This window comes from Dendropsophus ebraccatus, chromosome 4 (assembly GCF_027789765.1).
Source record: "Dendropsophus ebraccatus isolate aDenEbr1 chromosome 4, aDenEbr1.pat, whole genome shotgun sequence".
Lineage (NCBI taxonomy): Eukaryota > Metazoa > Chordata > Amphibia > Anura > Hylidae > Dendropsophus > Dendropsophus ebraccatus.
In genome coordinates this window covers 123,931,783-123,948,466 of record NC_091457.1, presented here as the reverse complement: position 1 = coordinate 123,948,466, position 16,684 = coordinate 123,931,783, and the positions used below count along the sequence as shown (strand labels likewise).

The 16,684-nt window shown below is 41.3% G+C and overlaps 1 protein-coding gene across 1 annotated transcript in view; it reads left to right on the top strand.

Moving 5' to 3' along the window:
• SYNPR (synaptoporin) overlaps positions 1 to 16,684 on the top strand; it is a 100,125-nt gene that overhangs the window by 19,448 nt on the left and 63,993 nt on the right. Inside the window, exon 2 of the mRNA XM_069967931.1 lies at positions 14,897 to 14,984. Within this exon, the coding sequence (XP_069824032.1) occupies positions 14,897 to 14,984 (88 nt within the window). The remainder of the gene's footprint in view (positions 1 to 14,896; positions 14,985 to 16,684) is intronic.

Below are 16,684 nucleotides of genomic sequence, written 5' to 3'. Positions count from 1 at the left end.
CTATGTGGAAATCATGGTTTTATTCATTAGCTGTATCCATGTTTTCCAGACAACCTTAGAGCTTTATCCAAGTTCAGCAGCCACCGCTAATCAAATACCGAATGTTCGGGTTCAGATCGACTCGAACCCGAACCCGGTTCGCTCATCTCTAATTATAAGTTTAGTGAGGGAGTATGGCATGGGCACCTGTGCTGAAGACTTTACATTATAGCTTGGGAAGGGGCTACTTATTGAAGAGGGAGCACTTGCCATCAGCGCTTGCCTCTCTCTTTGCTACCTATAATGCCTAGGGGCATTACATCTTGGCACTAACCCCCTCAGGAGTGCACTGAACATCTGCAGCAGGATGCCTTTTCCACCATCAGGACGCTACTGATAATGTATGTTTTGTGCTATTGAGCATTTGGTAATAATCCAGTGATGCAGCTATCAGTTGCTTGACTGGGCAAATTGCAACAGCATATCATATCTTAGCATGCCCGGTATATTCGTGTAAACGATCATTTGCTATTATTCTGGCATTTGTTTACTGAATCTTAAGAGTCCTATTGGTGGAATTTATTTGTTGTAATACATGGGATTGCTATTGTCCTGATTACTAGTACTGGCATCATCCCATGTACACTCTGAGACACACATGTGTCACTGAGCTACTCCTCAGCACTATCCAGCAATCCCCCGAGGTGGTGCAGGTGGTGTTGCTTTGTACATTTACTGCACTACATCTTCTCTTCTTGTTATTGTTTGTTTTAAACCACTATATCCCTGATGATCCTGTTATTATTTGTACAGGTGAAACGCGTTGGATCTTTTTGAATATTGGTTTGGTGTGGTACCCCATTTTGTGTGATTCACATTGTGTGTTTGTTTGTGTCTTGTCCTGCACTTAGAGTAGGGAAGGGAACGTCATTGTGGTTGGGGCCACCCTTTTAAGGAGGTGGGTCACCCCAAAAGGCAGGGAAAGTACCATCATCTAGGAGTGGACAGAGTGCACCTTGTCCTCTCCTGTTTTCCCTTATAATACGTTCCGTTGTCTATACATTTATACTGTTATTTTCCTAAGTGCGGTTATTTTGATTCAGATTGGTGATTCTATTTATTTGGGTTATATATACCTTTTTTATTCTGATCTTGATTAAAAGTTATGTTTTAAGTTCCTAAGTGCTTACTCTGCTATGAATTAATTTTATAAAATATGTATGTCAGATCTAGTGAGAGAATCTGAATCTTAGAGAATACCTATGGATAAAATTCTAGCCATGTATACCGAACTAGAGCCGCCCGGATAACACATCAGCCTGCCATGAAGGAGGAGCCTATTTATTATTATCCTTGATATAATATTATGGGGGGGTAGCACTTTCGTTTATTTTTAGAGATGAGCGAACCTCGAGCATGCTCGAGTCAATCCGAACCCGATCGTTCGGTATTTGATTAGCGGGGCTGCTGAACTTGGATAAAGCTCTAAGGTTGTCTGGAAAACATGAATACAGCTAATGACTTTATCCATGTTTTCCGCATAGCCTTAAGGCTTTATCCAACTTCAGCAGCCACCGCTAATCAAATGCTGAACGTTTGGGTTCGGATAGACTCGAGCATGCTCCAGGTTTGCTCATCTCTATTTATTTTATATTATATTTTTATTAGTTGTTTTTTTTTATTATGGAAGTAGATTGGGGGTGAGGGTCAGTGCCGAGGAGAACGGCTTACCACTACTGGGGCACAGGAAGGGGTTCGTTCAAAACATAGGAGACTAAACCTTGTTCAATAGATCATGGGAAGCCCAGCAGTCAGACACAACACCCTCCCACACAAACACACACACATACACAGAATCTAACACTTATGCCCTATCCTTTGGATAGAGAATGCATTTAATCAAGTTGGAATACCCATTTAAGTAGGACGTGAACAGCTGTGTTGGCCCTCAGATAAAGAAACTGTATTTTAGACCCTGTTTTGAGATGTAAAACATTCAAAAATTACTCCAAAAATGTTTTCCCTCTGAACGGGGTTGTGGTGAAGGGCTGGGGGCAGGCAGTAAGGGTTATTCCAAAATACATGTTAAATACTCGCATCTCTTAGAGACTAACAATTCATTCCATACAAATGTGTAGTTGAAGGAGAAGTCCAGTCCAAAAAAAAAAAATACAGTGCAGGGGGGTTGGGGGTCTAAATATAATAACCTATCTTTGCCTGTCCCAGTGGCAAGTCGAAAGCTTGCCCTAACTCCCCGGGCTCCAGCTTCTCCTGGGTTCTGGCATTGTCAAGACCTGTTGGTAAGGGCCCACTTAGCCAGTGGTGACCTGCCCCAGTCACTGACTGTCTGAGCGGGCACTGCTGAGTCATGATGTTGCAGGAGTGGGAGCAGTGAGGCAGCTCTGCAGAGGCAAATGGAGAGGTAACTATAGCTTCTTTATTATATTCCTGCACCCCCCTGTCTGCCCTAGATTGAATTTTGGACGGACTTCTTCTTTAAATGCTCCATCTTTCCACAGATAGCTATTGTCCTGAAAACCATTAATGGTAAAAATAAATCAGGATGATCTATTCCAACACTACCAACCTGCTCTCTGTCTTGCCTTGCTAAACAGCTAAACTTCAGAAAGTAAAGACTTATATTACAGAGTTAAGCTCACTAGTCAGAGTTGGAAGTTTCCGATACTGCTGGGAATATGGCAGGCAATGTGATTGACAAGTTCTGTACAGAAACCAATAACGTGTGTGAAAAATAATGATTTTCATGTGGGAGTTGAACAGCAAATGCATTTTTACAGGGGCTTCTCACGAGCTTCTGAAGGCCGGTTATCTTCACAAATTTAAGCACTATTGACGGTAATTAGACTCGCTGTAGAATATGCCATTAGAAAGGGTTGGAATAAATTGTGTTCATCACATATTGTAAATTGTAAGGATTGTATTACTTATGGCTTAGTATTAGGCTTCTATTACACTGAGCAGTAAATCTTTAAGGGGTTTTCTGGGGACTTTAATATTAATGATCTATCCTTAGGATAGACTATCAATATCAAATCAGTTGGAGTCCGATAACTCTACTTATCAGCTCACTGAAAGGGATGCAGTGCTGTCGGAGCATTGTGGCCTCTTAACAGCCAGTTCACTTGGGACAAGCGGCAATTCTCTTTAGTGAACCAAGCCAGAAGCCCAGTACAGCAGCTATCAAATCTATAGATCTATAGTAAAAGATAAAGAGGTCACACAGTTTGCACTAGTACTATGTCCCATTTAATCAGCTGATCAGTAGGAAGGCAGACCCCAACCAATCTGATACTGATGATCTATCCTATAGATAGGTACTCAATATTAAAGTCATGGAAAGCCCCTTCGAGTCACATTATAGTGTTTTGTCAGGGTAATATTTACCTAAAGGCCCAACAATACCAAAAGATTCTGAGTGAGCCCTGACTCTAGTACAATATATTGCCCATAATGCAACTGGGGCCCCAGAAGTCTAGCAGAAGACAACCCCATTTGATGAAACTATTTGATGGAACTAATTACTTGCCATCTTAAAGGGAATCTGTCACTAGGTGGTTTATTCCACCTTTAATGAGGGCAGCATAAACTAATGACAGAAATGCTTAACAGATTGGTGTATTACTTACATCAATCTATTCAGCCATTCTCCTAATATGCAGGAGAATATGATGGTTGCCACACCCCTCCCCCTGCCCTCCAGCTGCTGATTGACAGGTGACTTCCTTTACACAGCTTGTATAGATAACTACCAATCAGAAGCTGGTGGGTGGAGTTTTCTGCTTCTTATGGATATTGGGGACTACTGGGCTCATGCACATAACGGAAAGGACTACTTATTATCCATGTTATTCAGAAGGATATCTCCGAATCAGCTGAATAGAATAATAAAAGTGATACATCATTCTGTTCAGCTTCTCTGTCACTAATTACAACCTGTGAAGCTATCCAGGGGCCCAGTGAGTAGGGGGCCGAAAGCAACCCTAGAGGCAGCTTTCTCGTGTCAGTCATTTACAATAGTTGGATAAATGGAGGTGGGGGGGGGGGCAGTTTTTGCTGTTAGGGCATCAAGCTAATGGTCTATGTAGTGGAAACTCTGAGCAGCCTCCAGTACTTCAGACTTGCTAATTTGCATATCTAGAAAAGCGGGCATATCTCCAAACTGTTACAGATTTTAAGTACAGAATTGAATTTAGTGTGGTGGCACCGATTACCATACCAGAAACTATAGGTCCAAGGTTCGCTAGATAGATTCGCTTTAATAACAGCTTTCTGAGTGGTGGTTTTTTTTTGTTTTGTTTTTTAATTGCTTAAAGCATATTTCTGAATGTGTTACCTTAACAGAACATCAACTCTGCATAGGTCAGTGCACAAAATCCACACTGTTCTGACCCAAAACGCCCTTTGTACTGCAATGTTGATAGAAATCTTGCCACTTTTGCAGTCTATTTCATGGGACTATGGCAGAAATGCAGGACTGTTGAAAGTATGTGCCCGGGGTGTTCTGTACCAATGGTTTTAGTCATCCTATAGATGGCATTACGTGGTGCAAGAATAAGAGAAGAAGAGAATACAGCAGTGCTATATATGCTGTGATCCCAGGGGTACCAGCCTTAAAATGACACAAGCAAATATATGCTCATGCCCAGGATATAGACTTGAGAATAGAGATGAGCGAACCTGGAGCATGCTTGAGTCCATCCGAACCCGAACTTTCAGCATTTGATTAGCGGTGGCTGCTGAGGTTGGATAAAGCCCTAAGGCCATGTGGAAAACATGGATATAGTCATTGGCTGTATCCATGTTTTCCAGACAACCTTAGAGCTTTATCCAAGTTCAGCAGCCACCGCTAATCAAATGCCGATCGTTCGGGTTCGGATGGACTCGAACCCGAACCCGCTTCGCTCATCTCTACTTGAGAAAGAGAGGAGACCCTTCTCCGAAACACATTGCTGCATATTTGAAGAATAAAGAAATGTTTTTATTCTTTTACAGCCGCATGGTGTCTGCAGTCTATTGTACACTGTGTTCAGTGACAGCACACCAAGAGTTGCCCCTTTAAAATAGCCTCTGCTGGGCATTTCCCCTATGTATCAGGGACTCCTTGCCATATCTACCCTCTACACATCAGTCATCAGTCCCATGAAACCCCTCACCCCAATCGACATATTAATTCCTGCTTTATCTTCAGCCTAATGCTCTCCAGCTGTTGCTAAACTACAACTCCCAGTTAACCCTGACAGCCAGCAGCTAGGAGTTACAGCTGCACAAGTGCTGGTGGGGAGCCACAGGTTGAAGCTCACCTCCCCCCTGATCCTCCCTCAGCTCTACATCTTCTCATTTTACTAATAATCATTTAACAATTAAACCCAACATGTGGTCAAATGCAAGGGGGGGGGGGGAACTTCATGATTAATACACCAGCAATATGCAGATACCACCCAGCGTGTGTGTCTCCTCCTCCCTGAATGTATTTCTGAATCTATACATAGGAAATGTATTCTCCCCCCCTTGTATTCTACTATCAACCTGGCTCTGCACATAGAGTACAGCTAAGCCTCTAAACACAGGCAAAAGCTTTCTGCAGCTAATAAAAGTAGTGCACAGATCCCCCAGCCTTACAATGGGCTTTGTACAGTAATCTTTGATGTTATGACAATTCTTGCCAACCCTCAAGAAAAGGAATCTGAAGCTTCTTTTCCTTGCTCCATCTAACATCTCACTTTCCCTGCATCGATTTGGCTGCTCCTCTTGATTTACTGTACTTCATGCAATAGGCAGGCAGCTGGAAGTCTCTGCACACAAGCTTTTGGGAATCTTGTCCGGTTTAGCATGCTACAACCTCTGATTCATTTCCAGAGCGCAGAGTTGGATTACCAATTCCTTTGTAAATGTGTATGGTGATATTCGCTCCGGTAAGTTGTACAAAATTACAATTTTACTTTGGGCTGGGGTTTAAGATTTTAGAATTTTAATTTTTAATTTTATTTTTTTGAAGATTTTTCTCTTTTTTTTTTTAAAGAATCTGAGAAATCTTACATATTTAATAATGTATTATTATATAACAGTGTCTACCTTGTATATGGATTACAAGAAATCATCATTTTAACCCCATTACAGATATAATATAAAGCTGACCCAATGTTTCATATGAAACAGTAAGCCCAATTTCTCTGACACTGTCTGTTTTACTCTTGGTGACTTATTCTGAGATTTGAAGCTTTGAAGCATTGTCTAAAATATTTTTATTCTTTAATCTCTATAACAAAGAGGAGGAAAAAGAGCATTGCATAGCATGGGCACAAGTTTTCTTATGGATTAGGCTAAATCTGTATAGGAGAAAGCCAATTGTATTGTATTGAATGTAGAGATGTAGCAGAGCTGAGTTTGTCTTTATTTTTTCACAATTTCTTATGCATCCTTTCTGGTTTTGCTTCATGACTACATATGTATATAGCTGTACAGGGGGAGCACATTATTCCTTGTCCCCAGAGGGGATCACAATCTAATTTCCTCAATATCAGTACATTTTATAGGAATCTATTTAACATAAGCAAGTTTTCTGAGTGTTGAGGGAAATTGGAGCACAGAGAAAATGCATAGAGTAACAGGGCAAGATGCAAAATTCTTTCAGATGCAATATGTCACTGTGTCAGAATTCAGCACTGCTACATCTGATATAGAGGATGGCACATGACCTTTGTTCTGACTGCTCCCAGTACTGTCAGAAGGTGGGCACTTTATTTATCTGAACAGACCTGTGGGCTCAGAGCAAAGTTGCTCCAATAGTCTCAGTATCAGGTCCTGAGTCCGACTCCAGCATCAGCCCTTTATTAGTCCCCGCAGATATTCCTATAACTCCCATCACAAGGGGATGATGTACAGTTCATTGTTTTTTTTAAATTCTACAAAGGTCAACTCTTAAATAATGTTATTTTGCCTAAATGCACCCAGCCGCTCTGCTTGCTTCAAGTGCACTGGGCGATACTCCTTCCCCCCTCCAAACATCTGTCTCCAAATGTGCTCGCTGTGCAGGAAACTAAGGAATGGAGACAGATCATTAAGTGAGAATTAGTGGCAAAAAGTGTGCCGTGCTATTTATCATGGCATGCCTCTCCAGCATTATCTCTTCAGATTGTCAATGACTGGGGTATCAATCCATACAGCAATCAATCATCAGCCTTGTCAACCAATGGACGCTACCTTTTCCTGCACCTCCAACAGTCTCTGATGGAAGTTTTACCTGTACAAGCAGGGGGTATTACCTGCAGATGTAGCAGAGCTGGGTTGGCATTTTTGCGTATTGTGATTAGAGATGAGCAAATCTTAAAAAATATGAATTATTCAAATACATGTTGTGCTGTTCCATACACAGATGCCCTATTACATTGTTTCTGGGGAGAATATCTCTGTGGGTGCTATGGATCCACAGGTACTATTCATGCCTCCCTACACACACCTGGCACGTGCATTAAGCTTTATTGCTCAGTTCACACCATCCCATTGAAAGGAGCAAGGTTTTGTTTTTGTTTTCTTCCAAAATTACCAAAAGAGGTAACCCCAAAACAGGATGCACCCCACTGCCTGGCCTGTTACATCTTGCTGCCATTGGCTTCTGTGATCCATCAGAAAGAAGGAACTGCATTGTTTTTCTGTCCAGTTGCATCCTGTGTTAATGGTAAACTTTTCTAACAAAATCAGAAGCTTTCAACAGGATGCAAAAAGCAGTGTGAACCTAGCCTGAAATAACTTATAGGGGGACATTTATGAATGTTACGGCAGGGGCATATACTAGGGAGAAGGCGCCGATTCTGGCATATTCCCCACTTGCCCGATGGGCGGGTAAGGGAGCTGGGGGGGTGGCAAGGCCGGGAGGAGGCGGGACCTCCTTTTACACCTCGTTTATCATCATCCAAATTTGGTTATTATGATCAAATTTGGTGCGCCAGGTGCAGGTTGGGGCGCGGGCCGGATTCACTAAGAGGTGGGATTTCGGCCAGGGAAAAGGGGTCGGGCCTAATTCAAGACTGGCTTATGAGTAGGCCGGTCTTAATAAATCCCCCCCCCCCTCCCATTGAGTTTACTTGCAAACCAATGTAATGCCATCAATGTTAACTTCATACTTAAGGAGATACTGTGGAGAAAAGAATATTTTTAAATCAACTGGTGTCAAAAACTTATAGAAATTTATATATTACTTCTATTTAAAAAAAAATCTCAAGCCTTCCAGTACTTATCAGCTGCTGTATGTCCTGCAGGAAAGGGTGTATTCTTTCCAGTCTGAGTGCTTGTCAGAAACTGTCCAGAGCAGTAGCAAATTGCCATAGAAAACATCTCCTGCTCTGAACAGTTCTCTACACAGACAGAGGTGGCAGCAGAGAGCACTGGGTCAGACTGGACAGAAGACACCACTTCTTGCAGGACATACAAGTGGTGGAAGGCTTGAGGTTTGTTTGTTTTTTAAATAGAGGTCATTTACAATTCTGTATAACTTTCTGACACCAGTTAAGTATCCATTTAAGTTGGTCCAAATCACAAACCTTTCTCTGCTACCTTTGCCAAACTCAACACTGCTACATCTTACCGTCATTCATCTGTGAGATATCTTATAGACTCCCTAAATTGGATCTACCCACTCACTTTCCCATTTAACCGACTTCTACAATTAATCATCTCATTGATTTTCCTCAATCTGTAGACTGTAAATAAGAAATTAGTTTATTACCAATATTGACTTTTTTATGGGGGGAAAAGAAAAAGAGCAGCTCAAAATTCATGTAATGTGATAGAAACTCTTGAAACCTTTGCTGGAGAGGGAAAAAAAAAAGATGAAAATTTGATCTCATCTATTATTTACAATTGATGGAAATGTAGTCGGTTCCTTTTTTCAGCCTATTTTAAAATGTTTTAAGTGCTCTGTGTTACAAGGAATATTTATACGACAGGAGCTGTATACCTCATTCATAATTGATAGCAGTGCAGAAGTGTTGTTAAATCACTCTGAGATAAATGGTCAGGGTATAGCTAAGTAGTTCTCAGCAGCATCTGCGCTGCGTCTCCAGCATTTGCACCCTCAGCCCGTCATGCAATTACCCAGAAAGTGTAACCTGGCCTCATTAACCCTAAGGATGTTTGTTTGCGGTTGGTATACAGAATAGTTGTAATTGCACACAGGAGAGATCAGACAGTGCTCTGCTTGCTCTTACAGAGTCACTTACACTAAATGCACCATTTGGAAGTTGATTTTAACAGATAATAGAATATATCAGTATAACATTTGGGAACATTAGAATGTGATGCACATAGATCAAGGATATTCTTAGAGGGGGTTGAACATCTTTTGTGAGAAGGATCTCCAGGTGATTAGGTGATCAGCAGTAAAACCTTTCAGTGTTCAGGTTCTGTAGAGCACCACCGCAGGGAAAATAAAGTATTACATAGTTTCCTGATAAGTAATTGGGCTGTCTATGTAACGCTTCGACATGTTGGGTCCTCCAGAATACAAGATCCTCAACATCCCGTCCACTTTACTCAAGCAATCTCAAACTCCAGTCTTTTACCCCTTAAAGGTCATAATTATTTTTCTATTGAGCCATATGAGGGTTTGTTTTTTTTGGGACCAATTGTAATGGTACATTTTTTTGTATCAAAATGTAATGTGACCTGCAAGGCTTTTCACTTTAGTTTTAGATTGCTTGTATCATATAGTTTTAGATTGCTTGCATCACCATATTCTGATTAGATTGCTTGCATCAACATATTCTGATTAGATTGCTTGCATCACATTTTAGTCTTTCATCTATACTTGTACTTTTTAATTGTTTTTTAAACCATGGTTTGGGTGTTGGCCTGCACAGGTTGTTTGATAATGTCCTCCATAGTCTCTGCCTGGACTGTATCTGGGCCGCAGCCTTAAAGTGACTGTACCACCAGGCCCAGGCTGAAGCACTGGAGGCGGGCCGACCCAGCCTTAGTGGGAAGAAACCCCAGCCCCTCTATGACGTGACTTCATTAGAATAAATGGAACCCTATCTTAGAGGGGCTAGGGTTTCCTCCCACTAAGGGTGGGTCGGCCCGCCTCCGGTGCTTCAGCCTGGGCCTGGTGGTACAGTCACTTTAACTGAGGATATATGATCCACTAGCAGGGATCTGCCCGCATCCGAAACACCAATATGTGGGGATGAGTCTCAAAAGCAGTATTTTAATATGAGACCAGCAGCAGGTTTAAAGAAAAATAAGTGGTTTCTTGTCCACACTTTTCACAAGAGAAAACAAAACATACGGCTTTCTTCCGCCAACACCCAGGTATTGAACAGTGTCCGTAAAAACATTCATTGGCAGTTATGCAAAACAATTAGTTCACATAGGGCTCTCACCCGGATAGGCGCTGTCAGACACCAAACAGCTCCTGGAAGCCTTCTGTGGCTTCAGCACAGCCACAAACACACAGCTCCTTCTCTGCAGCAGCTAACTCTGAGACTGGAGGCACACAACCACACCCAGCTGATTCTCCCAGGCTTACATAGGCCACACCAAAACCTAGACCTGGAATGTGGGAGCAGCCACCCACCCTATTTTTGGTATGCTCCCGTGAAAGACCATCCTGAACTAGGCTGCATTGCAGCCATACTAAATTTTAAACATGTGCCAGTGGCCTATTGCCACTGACAGCAGCAATGATTGTCTTTCACCTCACCAAGGCCAAGACCCTTGGTAAGACATACCTCCCATCTATGACGGTGCCTTGCACCTTCTTACACTATATACAGAATATATACACAACTGCCAACTGCTGTGATTGTGCTAGAGCTCATAAATATCTAGGACTACTGAGCACATGCACATAATGGAGAGGACCACTTATTGCCCTTGTTAAGCAAGAGGATATCTTTACACCATCTACACAGAACAATGTAAGTGATACATCATTCTGTTCAGCTTCTCTATCACTAGTATAGGACAGCCGAAACCTACTTACAGAGTCTATTTAATTATAGTCTTTAAGTAATGTTATCTGTTATGAGGACAGGAGAAATAATCTTCTCTTTGAACATGGTACTTTGACTAGACATCTTGACGATGAATGGCACATTTTGTTGATTTAGACACATTTATTATGTGTTCTAGACATTTTTCACAGCTTATGGAGCATTGGTTCAAAGTAAGCCAACCAAAAGCTTATATAAAAAGGGATACACTTTCTAAGCATTACCCAGGATTAAGAAATCGTACTAATTTAGTTTTACTTCTTGTCTAAAATTTTATACAAAAGATATTATAAGTGCCAGCAAGCTTTCATGGAGCACATAAAACAGGCATAAAATGGAACAATGGGAGCACATAGCAAATGTGGAGTTTTAAAGAAGCTGTATAAAATTATAAACAATTATTATAGCCCATTCCAATTAAATTACTTCAGTTGCCAAAAATGACTCAATACCCTCAAGGAGAAAAAAAAAGTCCAAGCCACTAGGTGTCACACTTCTCTGAAAACTGTTGTCCCCTGACTGTTGTTTGGGGAATTCTGTCTCTAGCAGCACAGACAAGACTGAACACAGGGAGTTGGGTTGGGTGTTAACTAGTGCTATGTGCAAGATGGAGAGTCTGGAGTATGTACCTGCAATCTTCTATGGAAGATGTACAGATGTTGCAGGCTGACTTAGATTGAGTGTTTGGGCATGCACTTGGAAAATGAGGTTCAATGTGGATAAATGTAAAGTTATGCACCTGGGTACTAATAACCACATGCATCATATGTCCTAGGGGGAGTTAGGGCGGAAAAGCATAATATTGTTCAAATTCAAATGATAATCGTTCCATGTAATTGCAGGCAACAATTGAAAAATAGCGCTTGTGTCGTTGACTGTTCATTTAGATCTGACCCTAATCATTCGCTAATCATTTAGTGTAATTGCACATTGTTCATTCTTTTGCTGGGATCAGATGGAGTATACGATCATAGTAACGATTGTTATAACAATCGCTGCTAACGGCTATCGGCTATTATGTGTAATAGGGTGAACAAGTTCAGGTTAACGATCAACAATCTCGTTTGCGATCCTCACCCACTGCTTGCTGTTCCCTTGACACCATATTTTGACAGCAATCAGTGGAGGGTGAGTTGCGCCAGAGTTGTGCTGTTATTCTTACATGCTTGCTGTGTTTGTTTTTTTCAGTCTAGTTATACTTACAGTATGTATAGAATCTACCCATCAGCCACCACTTCCCCTTATCCATCCCCTCCTTGGTTGAACTCGATGTGTCTTTTTTCAATCATACTAACTATGTAATCTATGAGCCTATATGTCAGAGTGTTCAAACAGTGCCTGCAATGTATATCAAGACTTCCCTGCTATGTCTGACCACTGATAAAGCTATGAGCAGCTGTCCTTTATGTACATACCAGGGATCCTACTATTTACAGTGTGCTGCCTCCTAAATGTAATCCCCCTTGAAAAGTATTGAGTCTGCAGGCTTGCCGTCATCATTATCAGCAGCATTAGTGTGCCCTGTGTAACTCCTTCCTTGCTGTGTTGCTACTGTTTCTTTCCTTTATTTTTACCCTTCTCTTATCATCTCCCACATAGTGCCAGCCTGTTCTGTACAGTGCATTTTGTCCAGCAAAAAGTGCTATCCTATGATTGACCAGATAAGTAAGAGAAAGGAAGTCCAGATGTGAGTACTGCTGACGAACAGTGAAACAATGAAAAATAGCTGTGCAGTATAAAGGAGGTATTTAGGGGCACAATTACAGCAGGGAGGGAACTAAAATCACCTTAAGGGTAGCTTCACATATACCGGATCCGCAGCGGATTCCACGCTGCGAGTTTGCAGCGAAATCCACTGCGGCTCATGGTAGTGTGAAGTGAATGGGTCACATACTCGCAGCAGAATTTTCATTCCGCTGCCAGTATGTTACCTGGCCCCTTTATCCCCCCGCATCTTGCTGCCCCCGGCCCAGAGCATAAATTACCTGCTTGCCACCGCGGCTGTGTGAGGCTCCTGGCTCCCCTTGCTCCCCATCAGCCAATCAGTGCATGGCAGGAATGAAAATTCTGCTGCAGGTATGTGACCTTCACACTACCAGGATCCGCACTGGATTTCGCTGCAAACTGGCCGCATGAAATCTGCTGCGGATCCAGTACGTGTGAAGCTACCCTGACACTGCTCTGGTTAATTTAATTGAAAAATATGTTATAACTTCACATACGCCTAACTAAAATAAAATACAATTTACTTTATCAAGTTATCATTTTAACTTTACTACTTAGTATCTATTAAACATTATTGGACAATTTTGCCCTTTACCCTTCCAGTCTGTAGTCAGTCATTGCTGACAGTAATTTACCTTTACTTAGATAGAGATAAAAGGTTATTGCAAAATACAGGTGCTCAGGGATCAGTGCCTGACAACTGGCTGACACAAAGATCCTCCGCAATTTGTAACCGCTTTATCGTTGAGTAAAAAAACATCCAATATCTTACTGTTAGCAGCATTTATAGATGGAGACAGGCATCTGGAAAAGAGCTGCTCCAAATCACTCATTGAGTCCATTTCTGCTGAGCTGGTGCACCTTCTGCAGACCTTGTCAGGGTATTATAAAGTGCTTCAGTTTTAGCAAAGTTTGGGGGAGTTTCCCCAAGAGTAAATTTTGAACTGATGTCTAGCTTCCCTGTCCTATGGCTAAAGTGTAATAGCGACTAAGAAAAATTTGTGGCTAAGAAGACTTTTTTAACCCCTTTTTTAGGCCTGCCATTTTCTAGTACAGAAGTATCCTTCTTACATCTTTTAAAAATTTTCCATCCAGAATACAGAGCTATTTAATTATCCAGAACATCAGATAACTCAGCCCTTGTTTCCAGCACATAGTTTAAATATGATGGGTCACAAGATGAGTGAAAGACGGAAATTCTTTCGCGAGGTTCCCAAATTTTGGGTCAAATTCCTTAAGATGCACAAATCAATTCTTAACAAATTTCAATAAAACAGCCAAACTATAGTAGCTACTGTACTGGGACTATTACAGAAGGACGAATTTGTTAATTCATGTTTTTGTACAAGTTTTTGGAAAATCACAATTTAAAAAAAAAAAAGTCAGTCAGCCAGTCAATCATTCAATTTCCGCCATGGACAGTAGTGGACATCAGTGGAAAAGCGGCGTAACATCTATTTTCTCTCAGGACAGCATTAGATATTGGTAAATGAGTGGCTTAAAGTGACACTTTTGCAAATTTTTAGAACACGGTAAGGGTCCTATTACACGGAACGATTTTTAACGACTAACGATAAACGATTGAAAACTAAATTGTTGATCATTAACCTGAAATCGTTCACTATATTACACAGAACGATGGTCGTTAGTTATGATCGTTATTGCGATTGTTACTGTGATTGTTTACTCGATCTGATCCCAGCAAAACAATACACAATGGGCAATTGCACTGAACGATTAGTGATAAAATGCGGAACTTGAGCGAACGAATGTGGCATTATAGCGAACGATTAACGATGATTTTAGGTTCAGATCTAAATCAACGATTAACGACATACGAACAATTTTTCGATCGTTGCCTGCAATTGCACAGAAAAATTATCGTATAAATTCGAATGATATAACGATTTCTCGCATGATAATTGTCCCATGTAATAGGACCCCAAGGGTGGAATGCGAGCACTAATTATGTAAGGCGCACGCTTAGTTCACTAATGAAACCAAACTTGTATAACACAGTAGGAGTGCATTATGTAAGGTGCATGCTCATTTCACTAATGTAAACAAATTTTTTAAAACACAGTAGGAGTGGAGTGTAACCACTGATTATGTAAGGCACACACTAACTTGCGGCCACCATGTTTTCTGCAAATTTCTTAACAAATCGGTGTGAATTCAATTTGCAGACAGAAGCAAATTGACAGCACAATTCGCAATGAATCTGCTTCGCCAGATTCACTTCGCTCATCTCTAGATGGGACAAGTGATGCAAAGGTATCAGCAATGACTAGGAAATTCTTGTCCAAACATATTTAGAGGATTCAATGTAAAATGAAGCATGTAACTTAACTGTTCCTATGTTGTTGTTTTTTTCTTTGTTACAAAAGAAAAGTTTAGCTCCTTATCATTCTTGTTTGTGGGAGAGGGTGCAGGGTGGAATGGACCTAAAGGAATATTAGACGATCCTCCGGAGGTCCCATACTCTAAGACAATGATAGGTCCTAAAGTTGCAAGAAAAGAAAACACCATTTGAAGTTGACTTTGGCGATAATCACTTTCTTCTGTTTATTAAAGGGCTCTTTCAGTATGGAAAAAAATTATATTTTCTTGGGATGTTGTGAAGAAAGAAAAAAAGTGATACTTATCTACCTTTAGGTGACCGCATAGAGTAGGACATGCCTGCTCAGCCAAGATGGGACACCACTGCAGCCAGGGATTGGAGGAGTGGTCAGATCCTGCTCAGATCTCCTGTCTCAAAAGCAGGGAGAAGGGACAAGCAGTGGGGGACTGCAAGAACGGAGTTGCAGGGAACTAGGATAATACTCAGCTAAGATGGGCATGCATAAGTATGGGGGTGTCAGGAGAGACAGCTGCTGGTTAGATGACCTAACGTGCATGGCCGGCCACTTGGAATGATTCACAAAGCAATTAAAAGTTAATTTGTACATACTCTGTATATATGCGGTATTGGCCCCTCAGAATCCTCGATTGACACTAGAGAAATAGTTCTTTGTAAACAACTAAACATCACTGTGATCACATTTATTTTATTTGATTATATATATATATTTTTTCATGGATAATGTAATTTGTTGAAATAAATGTAGACATTGAATCATATCAATAGTCCATTACCGTTAATGCATTTGGGCTCTATAAAGTAAAGCATATAAAGGTGCTGAAAAATAATTGACCAGTATGTATTGTGAATAATTCTATAACCTCCATGACTCTGCAAGGAGAGTTACATAATATATTGACATCGATAACTTTAGGTTAAAGGGGTTATCCAGGATTACAAAAAAAAAAAAGAAACAGCTAATTTCTTGCCAAAACAGCACCACCCCTGTCCCCAGGTTGTGTGTGATATTACAATCAAGAGGAACTTCATTGATACAAAAAGTTAAAATGCACAAACAGCATATAGGTGTACTCACTGTTCCTCCTCCCATTGTTTGACTACTTTCCTGCTTGCCTACACTCCTTGACTCCTTTCCTGCTCTTAGCCCCTCAAACATTTACAAATAATCCCAGTTTTACCTCATGGCACCCATCTGGGAAATCACATCTCTCCAAAATGAATTGCACCTGCCTGGTACCCAACCCTGTCTTTTAGTATCTGTCCACCACTGATTTGATCTGCTTCTGCTTTGCATAGTAAGGGTACTATTACCGATTCGGCCGATTATCGCTCCATGTAATAAATACAACGATCAGCCGATGACAACGATACGTGTAGTAGTGGTGCGCAGCTGGCGACTGACGATATACATTACCTATCCACGTTCCAGGGCAGCTGCTGCAGTCTTCTTCTCCCCGGGTCCCGCACGCTCTAGCTTCAGAGTGGCCTGTCAGCTGACAGGCCGCCCGGCCAATCACAGGCCGCGGCGGTCCCGGCCTGTGATTGGCTGAGGTAATGTATATAGTTAAGCAAGGGCTGCAAGGACATCGGTAACGATGTCCCCGCAGCCCTT